The sequence below is a fragment of the Nyctereutes procyonoides genome, unplaced genomic scaffold (genome assembly GCF_905146905.1).
Source record: "Nyctereutes procyonoides isolate TBG_1078 unplaced genomic scaffold, NYPRO_anot_genome, whole genome shotgun sequence".
Taxonomy (NCBI): domain Eukaryota; kingdom Metazoa; phylum Chordata; class Mammalia; order Carnivora; family Canidae; genus Nyctereutes; species Nyctereutes procyonoides.
Genome location: NW_026575035.1, coordinates 24,869,541 through 24,882,901, shown reverse-complemented (window position 1 = coordinate 24,882,901; position 13,361 = coordinate 24,869,541). Strand labels below are relative to the sequence as shown.

The following is a 13,361-nucleotide window of genomic DNA, read 5'->3' as shown; positions in this document are numbered from 1 at the left end:
CTTGACATTCCAGTTACATCCACAAGCCTGTACCCACCTCTTAATGTTGCAAACTAGGAATTACCGCTTAGTTCATGGTGTGAGATTTCAACTACCTTAACTGTGAATACTCTATTGATAATGGTAGCCAGTTACTAAATAAAACTTTCTGAAAAGCTTCTCTGATGGAGTGCATAGCTGTTTAGTTATCACAAGTCAATGTGAAGGTAATTAGGGGAGTATCAGATACCAAACTTGGAAGGTGACTTTCTGGCACTCCAGATCCCCATGATGTCAGAATCAGAGTGATGACAGAATTCTTGTAGACTTTTTGAATACTCTTATAAGGACAGTATTATTTATAAGACAACTAAAAATATTTTAAATTATGCATAATTGCCTTTAGTGGTGTTAAAGAGTCCTCTGGTAAGATTTCCAAGGTGCAAGATGGCCAGTTGTAAACATTGCTCACTCATGTTTTCTTGCACTCTTCAATGCTACAGACTAAGTAGGAGGAATATTCATGAAAATGTGTTACTTCTTAGGATCTAGTTATGTATGTGGTGGGATGAAAACAGAAAAGTGAGTATACATTTCTACTAGACCATGTATAACCTGTTTTAAAAGTTAATATGTGCAGGGCAGGCCAGGTGGCTCAGTGGTTTAGCACCGCCTTCAGCCCAGGGCGTGATCCTGGAGACCCGGGGAACGAGTCCCGCGTTGGGCTCCCTGCATGGAGCCTGCTTCTCCCTCTGCCTGTGTCTCTGCCTCTCTCTGTGTGTCTCTCATAAATAAATAAAATATTAAAAAAAAAAGTTAATACGTGCATGTACTGGTGACAGCTCCAGAAATCATACTTCTAAACATGTTGGATGAGGAGATAATCTTGTAGTATGTAACTGAAATTGCTGAGTGAATTTAGGCATCGCATATGCTTGTTGAGTTTAGGCTTTACACTTGTAGGAGTTAAGAACTCATTTTTTAAGAAACTAAGTAGTTCATGTTAGAAACTTGAACTGGTTTAGTAGACATCCACTGGTACAGCAGAATTCCAAAGAGATTATAAGTGACACTTACATGAGCTATTCACTGAGTAATATTATTACTGACTAGTGGAGGAATTAACTGGTGGCATTTCTAAAACAGTCTAAGGAGTATTACAACATCAATTGGGAGTTAGAATGTCAGAAGCACTTTTGCTATAAGGTTGCACAAAATGAGATCTTTCAGAAGCAACATTTAACATTTGTAGTAACAGTCCCTAGAAGTGCTGGAAATTCCTGAATCGCCCATATTATAGTGACAATTCAGTGAGAATGGAGTGATTCCTCCCTCTAGCAGGCCTAGAACCTGAAGGAAAAAGAATGGGTGACATCTGTTAAAATGATTTAATGGCATAGTATTCTACTGGGGGCACAGATACTAGAGGCATCGCTAGGTATACTCTTACATGACACATACAATTATTGCTTTGGTGAGGAGAGCACGTGGAGAACTAATCTTGCATTTTCTAATGCTGAGTCTTGCCACTTGTTTCCATTAACATCAGAACTGATATTGCTAGTAAGCCTTATTTATTTTAAGGTAGGAATGGAACAGGTGGAACTCAATTGGAATGATCTCCAACTCTGAGACATCTAAGAAGTATGTAAACCAAATAGCTTACAGCTGACTGTAGTCTCATTACCACTATGTTAAGAAGTGTTTGAAAAAATTTCCATCTTATAAAGATTATAAATTATACAAAGTATTATTTTAAACTGGCCAAAGATGGCTTGTTTATATTCTGAGACTATGACTAATATAAAAGCTATCAATTAGTGGACAATAACATTTTTAACTGCTTCCAGTTTTTACCAGTAAGTAGAATACATATTTGTGGAAATTAAACATTACTTTAAATTTATGGCTTTAAGAGATCACTAAATCACATGCTATTCTAAAAAAAATTTCAAGGATACCTGTAACTATTTCTAAATATTAATGGGCAATAGCTGTTTTGCATGTAACTTTAAAAAGAATTGTGACGGTTTAAAAAAGACAGTTTTTCTCCTCTGCTACTTCTTTGAATCTGAGTTGGTTTTGTTTGACCAAAAAAGTAATAGAATTTGACATGCAAGTCTCTGGCTTTTGCTGCCTCTCTTTTAGGAAGTCTGCTGCCATTGCTTAGAAACCTGGGGTATTATGACAGAGGCCACATAAGGAAGCAAAGTACTCCAGAGGACAACCCTAACTAATCTCTAGACTCTTGAGTGAAGGTATTATGGACTATCCAGCCTAAGTTGAGTCAACAGGTGACTGCAGCCATGTGAGCAACTGTTTTGGAATAATTGTTACACAACAATAAACACTTGATACAGAAATTGGTACCAAGACTGAGGCGCTGACCTAACAGAAACCTAACATTTGGCACTGCCTGACCAAAGGCCAGAACAGTGAAGGAGTGGTCTGTGAAGTTTGGAAAAGTAGAGAAACTGCTACTGGAAGCTGGAAAGATGACGAAATATTTTGTGGTAGCCAAATAAATAGCAAAACTAACAAATGTGTGCCTCTGGCTAAAAATGTTTCCAAGAAATGTTCAAAGTGACAATGGGTTCATTTTACCTGTATAATGAGGCATGGGGAGAGATGGCTCCAAAATGCAGGTTTCTGAGAAGCGTGACTTGATGAAATAAAGTATGAAGAAGCATTGGAAAAGATCGAGGCTCTAGCAATTACACAATAATACCACAAGAAGAAAAAACAACAGAAAAACTTCAGACTATGGGCTGCACAAGGAAGGAAATGTAATCATGATTTAGGAGTTGGCTCAGAAACCATTTACAGAGTGCTAGTCGGAAAGTAACAGTAAATTATTGGAAAGATAAAGTTCTAATGAAATAACTAAAATTTCATATAAGAAAATAAATTGATAACAAATTATCAATCATAGTGTAATCTGGCATATAAACTAAAAATGGCTAAAAAAGTAAAATCTTACCTCTAGGTGGCACAAGTGTGAAATAGAACAGGGGCTTAGGGGTGTATTATTTTTGGAAAGCATGTACATGTTTTATACTGCAATTTTTAAAAATAAAAGTCAAGGTTTAGATAATTTTTGCTCATTCTGCTCTTAGCATATGCAGAGGTACCTGCATATGCCAAGCAAATTATCCACATGATTCACATGTGCTTAAATTTTACTTGCAGTAAAACGTGATTTAAATATTTATTCCTGTAATAAAGATACAATTCTACTAGAGTTTGAGTAGTGATTAACAGGTTTTGATTATGCAAAAAATCTTTACAATAGCTAATATTTTATTTAATCTGTTTTTGAAATTGGTTCAAAGTACCTTACGTTATTTTCATCACTCAACCTTCAATACAACCTTATGAGGTAGGTTCTATTATTACACCATTTTATTTTATTACATGAGAACTGTGGTTCAGTTCAGGCAAGTCGTCCAAAGTTAAGGTAGACCTAGAAATGGAACTCAGGGGTTCTGATGCCCAAATGCACAGTACATTGACCATAACCATACAAAGGTAAGATTGATAGGATGAATATAAAATAGAATCTAAGAAAAACTATAAGCAATAAAATCCAACATGAAAGAGTAGCATTAATGAGATGATAGCTTTTATGTGTCAGGCCACTGTTATTCCATAGCACAATGACCACATATTTATATGTGTGAAGGGCACCAAGCAAGTCAAAATGGTCCACCCAGCAGACTTACTTAGACCCAACCAAATCTGCTTAATAAAACCACTCTGTATATAAAGTAGTTTATTGCTTTGGTATTTGTTGCATTGAGATGTCATGGAAGGATTGAATAGAAACATGTGAAATCATTTGTTCATTTATTCATTAATATGTTGTCAAATTCAGTTTTCTATACACTATGGTGTTTATTCCATTTTCTGTACTATTAGATATACATATTTAAAAAAATATTTAAATTATTTTTAAGAAGAAATTAAATATTTTCTGAAAAAGATAATTTTATTATTGTTCTCTAGCAACAAACCTGAAATAAGCCTCATCCAACTCAACTAACTCATTTAAATAACTTTGCTCCATAGCAATTTGTCTACATATCTAGTTTACACAATTCTATTCTACATAACACTGTTTTACCCTGTTACATAGTATATAGTTAAAGAACATTTTTGTAATAAACATGTTTCTCTTTTGATATGATACAGAACAAGTTTTTCACACTTCCCAGCAATCACTCAAATATATTAAAAATGTATCCCTTTTTAAAAGGCACACACATTTACAGGTTCAAATCTTTATTGTTTTAAAATTCTACATGTCTTTTACAATACAATATTTTGTTATTTAAATGACCCCTAAATGGTTAATGTACAATGAATATGCTTTTTCTGAAATCAAACCATGAATTATGATTTCATCAATATGATTATTCTAAAACAAATAACAGAGACTGGGAAGGTTCCAGTGCTGCTTTTGAAACTGTCAATAGCACTGACTCTTCCCTTTAGAACCTAGGTGACCATTGTTGAAAGTGCTTTTGAAGATTGCTGATTATGGCTGATCTTAACATCAGTCAATCAAATGAAGAGTTTCTTTTTGTTTTGAAACATCAAAGGGCATTTAAAAAAATAAATGAAACAATTTGCTTTAGTAATCTACAGAGGCAAACTCAAAGTTATGATTATCTGCATGCAATAACACTCCTCTTTAAGTAGTTTTGAAGAATTTATACATTTTATAAAGAATGTGTTTAAGAGTGCAAGTTTTCTGATATTGATTTCACAAAAGGACAAATGCTGGTAATAATAACTAACATTTAATATCTAAGTCCAAGCTAATGTATATGTAACAGGCAATTAATATGGCTAACCATAAGCCACAATGCAGGGTATGCCCTTTGAGAAAATGAACTAGTTTGGTCCGCATTTCTAGTTATTTGGGTAAAAAAACAAAAACCATTTTAATTCAGCCGAGGGTTTTGATGAATTTATTGTTCCTAAAACGTAGCCAGTTAAAAAGTAAATGATATACACCAATGAAGTATATTGTCACTGTGACTTTTATAGAAAAAGATGGCCTGCTGTTTTTGGAGTGATGAATAAGCACTGTAGGACAAATCAGAAACATGTCACAGAATGTTTAATTTCTTCCATAAGTTATACTTTCTTATTCCATGACACAGCTTTCACTCTGTAAAACTTTGTCCCCAAAGGAACTTTAAATCTGTTTTGTGCCTAAGAAGAGAAGAAAAGGAATCACTTAAATAGTTGAAACCAAATTACATAGGTACTGTCCTATCATACTACTCATTGCTGGAGTACTGGGGGTTGAGAAGTCTTTATCAAACTACACAAGACCCACACCCCTCACCAGGTTAAGAGTATTCTGAACCATTAATATTGATGGAAGAGAGAGCTGGTAATCATTGCTCAAGAATATAGAACAAAAGGAGACATATATCATGATTTTAAGTATCAAAGAACCCTCAATACACAGTTTAAATTTTGTTAGTGTTCTGGAGCAGCGGGGCCCCAAATTTCAGTGAGTTAGAAAAAATGTTCATGAGATTCCATTGATTCTATAGCACTGACATTGCTGACATTATAGTCAGGTATATTTTTAGCCATCAAATATTTTGCATCATCTTTCTTCAATGGGGGCAGCATATGAAAATAAGAAAACAACTCTACGACAAATAGATTCATTTTTAATCATTAGTTATGCCGTGTGTTCTTTCTTTTTTGCACAAGAAAACACAACTTGATAGTTATTGTCATTTTCATGTTATAGCCTGATGAATTGTTGGTAATCTACCTTCATCTACTCAATAAAGATAAATAATAAATACTTATTAAATTGGTGATTTGTACTCATATTCATTAGATTCAAGGTATAAATCAAATGAGCTAAAGGACCAATGAATGGCCCAGTAATAATTTCTATATAAAGGACCATGTGAATCTAAATCTTGATAATTCCTAGTTTTATATCATTTGATCTAGTAATTTTTACCTTTTTGGCTTGACAGTATTCCTTTTCCATTACTTTTCCAAGTACCCACGGTCTTCTTGATGCACCTGAAGCTGTTGAATTAAATTGTTAATTTCTTTTTATAAGTACAGTTATAAGTCATGAAAACAGAACTGCCAGAATCAAAACAGACCAATAAAGTTCTCAAAAGTGAAAAAAAGTATAAAACTTTTAAAACTGAAATCACTAAATACAAAAAGATTTATAAATCAAAAATGAATTTATTTTACTTTTAATCATAGAATAAAGTTCAAGAAATACAAATAGTCTAAGCACAAATCAGAAGTCTAGGAATTCTAAATTAGCTCAACAGTGCCATCTACTGAAAGTGCTAATGAAGATGACCATTTCCATTTCTGAAAGCAGTTACTGAGTTTATTTTCTAGGTTCAAAGCAAAGCTCTGCTTTTAACACACAGTGTTCAAGGGCAGGAGATGCACCTGCCTCATATCCTACTCCACAGTGCCTGGCATGGCAGTGTTAACACTGTCAGTACGCAAAAAATAGTAATACTCACAGGGTTAAGAACCAAAGTCTAGAAAGGCACTGCTTGTGTTGAAGGGGAGATGGAAAATGTGGGAGGAGACAGGATGAAAAGGCTAATCATCATAGAGCCAAAGTGTGACAAGCTAAGAAAAGGAAAGTACTCATTCTATTTTTAAATTCAGAGGATACGTTTATAATAGAGTTGGTTTCAAAAGTATTTGGCTAGTGAATTATCAGCTTAGGCTAAAGCCTTTGAGGTTCTAAGGGAAGACAAAACTGATTTTTATTCCATAAACATAATTTGGCAACATATAAATGAAAGATATCATGAATAAACTATCAAAAATAAAAATATATATATAGAAAGATAAAAGCCCAAGAACCACAGGATATGGGAAATACTCTGAAGACTAATATAGCACTTCATTGACAATTCATCATTTCCAAAAAGAATCATCTAAAACTAAATGCCTATGTTTTGCTTGAGGAGTAAGCAGTCTCACTGTCATGGCCATAAAAACACTCTAATAATCCCCATGGCAATGACACGGGTAGGGTAGCATCATCTCCATTTGGTATTCTCTGTTTTCTGTATTTCTCAAAAAAAGGGGGCGGGTAGGGTGGGGGAGAGAAGGGTGGAGTTCCTTGGTAAAGTAAAAAAATTTTTTTTTAAACGATTTTATTTATTCATGAGAGAGACACACACACAGAGATAGAGAGATAGAGATAGATAGAGAGAGAGAGAGAGAGAGAGAGAGAGAGAGAGGCAGGCAGAGATACAAGCAGATGGAGAAGCAGGCTCTATGCAGGGAGCCTGACGTGGGACTTGATCCCGGGGACCCCAGGATCACGCCCTGGGCTGCAGGCGGCGCTAACCCCCTGAGCCACCCAGGGATCCCCCAAGTAAAATTGTTAAATACATTCTTTTCTCCAAGACTTCTGAGCCTTTAAAATAATATGCATTGTAAACCTTTAAGAGTATAAAGTATTTCCAAGATTTATTTATTTATTTTTAAGATTTACTTGAGAAAGAGCATGTGCATGTGGAGGGAGGGGCAGAAGAAGAGAATCTTCAAGCAGACTCCACACCCTGAGCACGGAGCCCAACTCAGGGCTTGATCCCAGGACCCTAAGGTTATGGCCTGAGCCAAAACCAAGAGTCACACACTCAACTGACTGAGCCCCACCCAGGCATCTCAAGTGTTTCCTAGATTTAAACAATACCCTCTTATTCTTGGGAAATGCATATCGAAATATTTAAAAACAAAGATCCATGATATAACTTATAACATATAAGCCTCATATGGTTCTGGCAACAAAAACAAGCACACATTTGTGTATATTTATGTATTTATACATTTAGGCATACACATGTACATAATGCAAATGGAGCAGAATGTTAAGAACAGGTGAATCTGAGTAAAGGTGTATGGGTCCTTTTTTTTTTTTTTCACTGTACTTACCATGCAACTCATTGGTAAACTTACTTAAAAATCTTTAAAAATAAGTAAATATTTTATTTACTTATGAGAAACACACACACACAGAGGGAGAGACACAGGCAGAGGGAGAAGTAGGCTCCATGCAGGGAGCCAGATGTGGGACTCGATCCTGGGACTCCAGGATCATGCCCTGAGCCAAAGACAGACACTCAACCACTGAGCCACCCAGGCACTGCTCATTGGTAAATTTAAAAATCATTTTCAAATAAAAAGTTTAAAGAAATCCGAAACAAACAAAAACCAACAACAAAAAAGAAATCAGAAACAAAGACATCCACAGAAAATAAAAAAAAAAAAAAAACTAAGTTCACTGTTTTCAATGCACAAAACCAATAAGTTGTTAGCTTATCTTCTCATTTTTCAAGGTTATTCGAAAACTATACAAGTCTATGGACATTCTATATAACCCATCACCCACAGCCATGATGAAGTGATGTGACACTGGCCTAGTTCAAGAGTTGGTATTTGCCCAGAAACATCAATGTAGACAGACATATATTCTTACATTTAATAATTCTATTTAAGCTAAAGTATCCCAAGGCATCTATTCTTTAATGATCAAAGTAATATATAAGACACTGTCATTTAGTAAATTTTAATAAAACTTTTCTTAAAGAGCCTTAAAAAAACTAAGTATTGACAAGTTTAATTAAAAACAAAGTAGGAACATAAGATGATAAACAGGACAGAAAGACATAGAGAATTTTTTTCCCTAAAAAAGTCTTTATTGCCTTTGTAAACAAATGAGTGTGAACTAAAATAAGCTACATTTAAGGGAATTTTGACAATATAATCCTGTTTTTGCTAGGGTATGAAATATCTGACCCAACGGCATTAAATACACTCTAATTTTCAAATGTCTGTATAATCCAGGAAAATATTCTGTACAGAACATATTTTATAGAACAAAACAAAACAAAAAACATTAAGCAGAATTCTTTCTTAGTGATTTAATTCTGTTATAATTAGACAAGATGGTAGGAAAGTCTTTGATATATTCTCTCCACTCTAGGTTTATAATTTTAGTTATGGATGTGACACTTACCACCCTCACCTGGTTTGAGATCCAGGGCAGGCAGAGACTCCGAATGCAGAAAATACAAGGTTGGACTAACAGTAAATAATACATAATTGTCATGGCGCTCGTCTAGGATGATGAGTACCAAATCTCCCACCTGAAAACTGAGTGAAGAAACGTAATTTATTGTCCTAAAGGCTTACTGCTACCGTCCTTCTGAAAACTTTAAGTATATATTCTGCAATGTTCAGCCATATATTCAAATATCAATACATTATTAAAACTCACATTAACAATTTATTTTTTTAACTCTACCCTGCTCCCAGTGGGAGTGCTGGTCATACACAACAGATGTTCAAAGGATGATGCCCATGACTATCAAAGACCAAAATTTAAAAATTTCTAATACTATCTATAACTTTAAAAAATAAAAAAAAATTTTGGATGGGGGGGCACCAATTGTATAGTCACCAATTGTATAGTCACCAATTACAGGCAGAGGATATTCATTCTCATCTTCTTAGAACATGAAACCAATTCTGAGTGAACTTACTTATAGTCAGTCAGTGTCAAAGAAAGACTACATACTCTTTCTCCCATATCCAGGTATAGAGTTCTTCAATTTGAAAGAAAAACCAACTGTGCTCAGTTCATATACTTAATTAGGTTTAAACAAGTCAACTGAAATTACTGCTTTAGGGTGAAGGCCTGAAAGAACAAGCCAAGGGAAGAAAGTGGGTACAACTGTCCATATACTTTAATTGGTTCTGTCTCTTTAGAATCATTTTTAGAAATGCTGTTCAAAATATCAACAGGCCTTGAAAGTTGTCTTGTGACTTTACTGAATTTATCAGTTCTAGCAGTTTTTGGTGGAGCCTTTAGGGTTTTCTACATAGTATCATGTCATCAGTTTTACTTCCCCCCTTTGTCAATTGGAATGCCTTTTATTTCTTTTTGTTATATGACTGCTGTGGCCAGGACTTCCAGTACTACGTTGAGTAAGAGTAGTGACGGTTACCAGGGGTGAGGTGGGGTGCGGGAGAGACGGGTCAAATAGGTGACAGGGATTAAGAGTACACTTATCATGATGAACAGTGAATAATGTGTAGAATTGCAGAATCACTATTTTGTACTCCTTAAACCAATATAACACTGTGTGTTAAAAAAAAAAAAAGTTAATCTCGAATTTCTTAGTTGTCAAGATAATTTAATTTAGTAGGTCTTGAACCTGATAAATCATCAAAATCACTGGGAAAGCTTTTAAGGGATAACAGCTTTTTATTCATTAATTGCTTATCTTACAAATATTTGATGCCTTCCTATCAAGATGTGGCAGGTGCTGTTTTGGTTAAATACCAAACAGAATACCTTTAAAAGGTAGACAGGGCCTCTCTTTAGGCAGTTAAAAAAAAAAAAAACAAAAAACTTTTTTTTTTTTAAAGCTCATCTCACTTTAATCTTTGAAAAGCCAAAAACTGGATTTGAATTGACAGACAGCTAATACATAAAACCAGATACCACCTAGTCTTTTAAAATCACAGAGAAAAGATAAAATTCTAATGAAGGGTCAAAGGTCAAAAGTTACAGATATGTGACACCCAAAAATTTAGTTGACAGACTTGTTACAGACCAAAAAAAAAGGGGTCTTATGAAAATATTTAGTTTACTGATTTTTGTATCTGTATTGATAAGTATAGAAGACCAATCAGGGTTCATGAGCTGGTAACAATGCTTTTTGAAAACTGTATTAGAGAGACTCTCCTTTTCAAAAAGACCATGCCAAACTCCAATATATAGTAATGTGATCCTGTAACACTATGAAATTACTTAACTGACAGTGTATTATGAATTTGTAGTATATCAATAAAATGAAGTCTGAAAAATAAAATGAGGAAGCATTGCAACTTAAAAAAATCTAATTGACTCTCCAACTGAAAATAAAAAAGACTAAAATGATAAATGGGTTTTAAAAGACATGGCATTAGCTGAAAAGTAGTCAAAAAGATTTCAGGAATATTCGTGTAAAAATGATAACTGAAGCTGTAATAGGAATGAGTTTGAATATAATCCTAATGTTCCTAAGAGTAAAAATTTAGAAAAGCTTTACTTTTTACTAAAAATTTTTTTACTACCAATAGGTACAAAACACTCAGCTCAATGTACCTGAATCTGAAGGATTATAGCCAATGAAATATATTTTCATTAACAGTTTAATACTATCCAAGTCAACAAACTTATTCCACATGAAAAACAGAAAATATAATACTTACTCTCTAATAGCTATTTTTTCAGAATGCCTTGAGGATACGGAAGACATGCTCTGAGACATCTAAAAAAATGAATAGTTCATAAGGCTTATATAAAGCACTACATATATTTATTAGGTCCTTGTTGCAAAAATTTCTTTTGATGTCACACATATTCACATCTGTGTCCCAACTTTTAAGAGTCCAAAATATGAGGTTCATTAATAAAATTCCTTTCCTTCAACAGTGAATTTTAGTGGACAAATTCACCTACGTTTTTACTTATGGTTATTTTCTTAATCAAATTTGGTTGCACTAAAAACTAAATATAAAATCGTATTTTATATGTAATTATATAGTTAATATTAGAAATATCAAAGAGTAGAGACTGACAAGTTTTGGAGAATAGTTTGCCACTATTACACATCAGTTTCCAGTTTCTCCTTTTGGTAAAAGAACCAAAAAACTTTAGGAAAATTTTATTTGAAGGCCCAATATCTCATTAGACAAAGCTGACCATTTTCTAGACCATATTAAATTGTATTTTGATTTTTAAAAAAGCTTAAGTTTTTCTTACATTATAAATGAGGGTTTAGATTTAAGAAAGCACTGTGTGAAAGCAGTCAAAAATTGACATGAAAGTATGCTTTACACTGAGACACCTTTCTGGGTGGGGTACTCTTTGGATCTGAAGGGCAAAATTTGTTCATTCATAAACACTTCCCAAGCAACAACTGTGTACCAGTTACTATTCCAGGTGCTAGGAACACAGACAAAACTGACTATAATCCTTGCCAAATAGAGCCTATATTCTATTGGAAATACAGCATAAAGCAGCATATTGAATGATGTCTAGGATTAGGAAACTCTTTCCGTCTTTTTGAACAACAGTTTGCTCTAATTACAAAAATAGCAAATAGCCTCAAGATTATCTTGATTAATGATTGACTAGAATGACTATAGACTAATTGATTACGTGATTGATGACTACAGAATTCAGACATAATTTTGCTGTTCAAGTTGGGGAAGAAAGGCATAATAAAAGAAAGATATTTCCCTACAAGATAAACATTTTTAAAAGCTCAATTCCAGTCAATATCTCAAATCTTTTCAAAAGTATTAAACACTGGCTCTAGATTATTCCTATTTCTTTGTAAATTACAATTATTAAAAGTTGAAAAATAAAGTAATTGCTTTATTAAAGCATGTAAGATCAACTATAGAACTGTTTAGACAATTGGTTAAGTTTACAGGTTAGGGTAGAACCCAGATTAATTCAGAAGACCATACAGTGTCTCATGCAAGGTGTCAGTCTAAATCTTGACAATTAAGCTTGGAAAGAGCAAAAGAAAATGCAGGATAAAACAATTTAAGTTAAAAAAAAAGTGAAGGGATACCAAATATTAATTATGCATACTTACAAGTGAACATGTCAATTTTCAAAAGGCTTATTTATGAATAAATAACTCTAACTTAGTTACTGACTCAAGATACCTAACTTGATGTTATAAATACATACAATTATGGAATCCTAAGTGATCACGCATAACTTATCAATCATCAGAAACACTGCCTTGATTTTGTTGACTGATTTTAACAGTACATTAGAGTAAGGCAGTCCACCTGGTTACCTCTATTGCCACAGATGGTAAATCTGACCCAAAGTCATCACTCTGAGAATCAAGTCATCAATGATCCACATGGCCCAATGAAACTACCAGAAATAAATTACTCAAGCCATACATCTGATGGTATTTATAATGAAAGATAATGCAAAACATTTTGAAATGTTAACATCTATTGGGCAAGAAAAATAACTTACCAGTCTTTGATTTAATCGCTTGTTTTCTTCTTCTTTCAACTGTAATGTCTGTGGGAGAAAAAAATGAGACCTGTGTTTATCCCTTGTACCTTCTTAAACTGAAACTTAATAATTGTCAAAATTTTCTGAATCTTCACATTAATGTTCTGATCTAGTATGGATGTTCTTTTTTATAGGTCCTTTCCAACTGTTTTAATTATTTATAGGCTCAAGAGAATTAGAACAATTTTAGGTACATTTACTTAATAAGCTTAAAATTCTCAAAGCTTAATATGCATTAGAATTACTTTGG

At 33.7% G+C, this 13,361-nt stretch overlaps 1 protein-coding gene across 2 annotated transcripts in view; it reads right to left on the bottom strand.

Moving 5' to 3' along the window:
- Positions 1 to 3,946: 3,946 nt before the first annotated feature.
- Positions 3,947 to 13,361, bottom strand: part of RB1CC1 (RB1 inducible coiled-coil 1) — a 98,461-nt gene continuing 89,046 nt past the window's right edge. Inside the window, exons 20-24 of one of the 2 annotated variants that reach the window (XM_055318232.1) lie at positions 13,070 to 13,117; positions 11,272 to 11,330; positions 9,038 to 9,165; positions 5,978 to 6,048; positions 3,947 to 5,199 (exon numbers count right to left, since the gene is read on the bottom strand). In XM_055318232.1, coding sequence (XP_055174207.1) covers positions 5,122 to 5,199; positions 5,978 to 6,048; positions 9,038 to 9,165; positions 11,272 to 11,330; positions 13,070 to 13,117 — 384 coding nt within the window. In that variant the 3' untranslated portion in view covers positions 3,947 to 5,121. Of the gene's footprint in view, positions 5,200 to 5,977; positions 6,049 to 9,028; positions 9,166 to 11,271; positions 11,331 to 13,069; positions 13,118 to 13,361 lie in introns of both variants that reach the window. The other variant, XM_055318231.1, reaches the window with a different exon arrangement.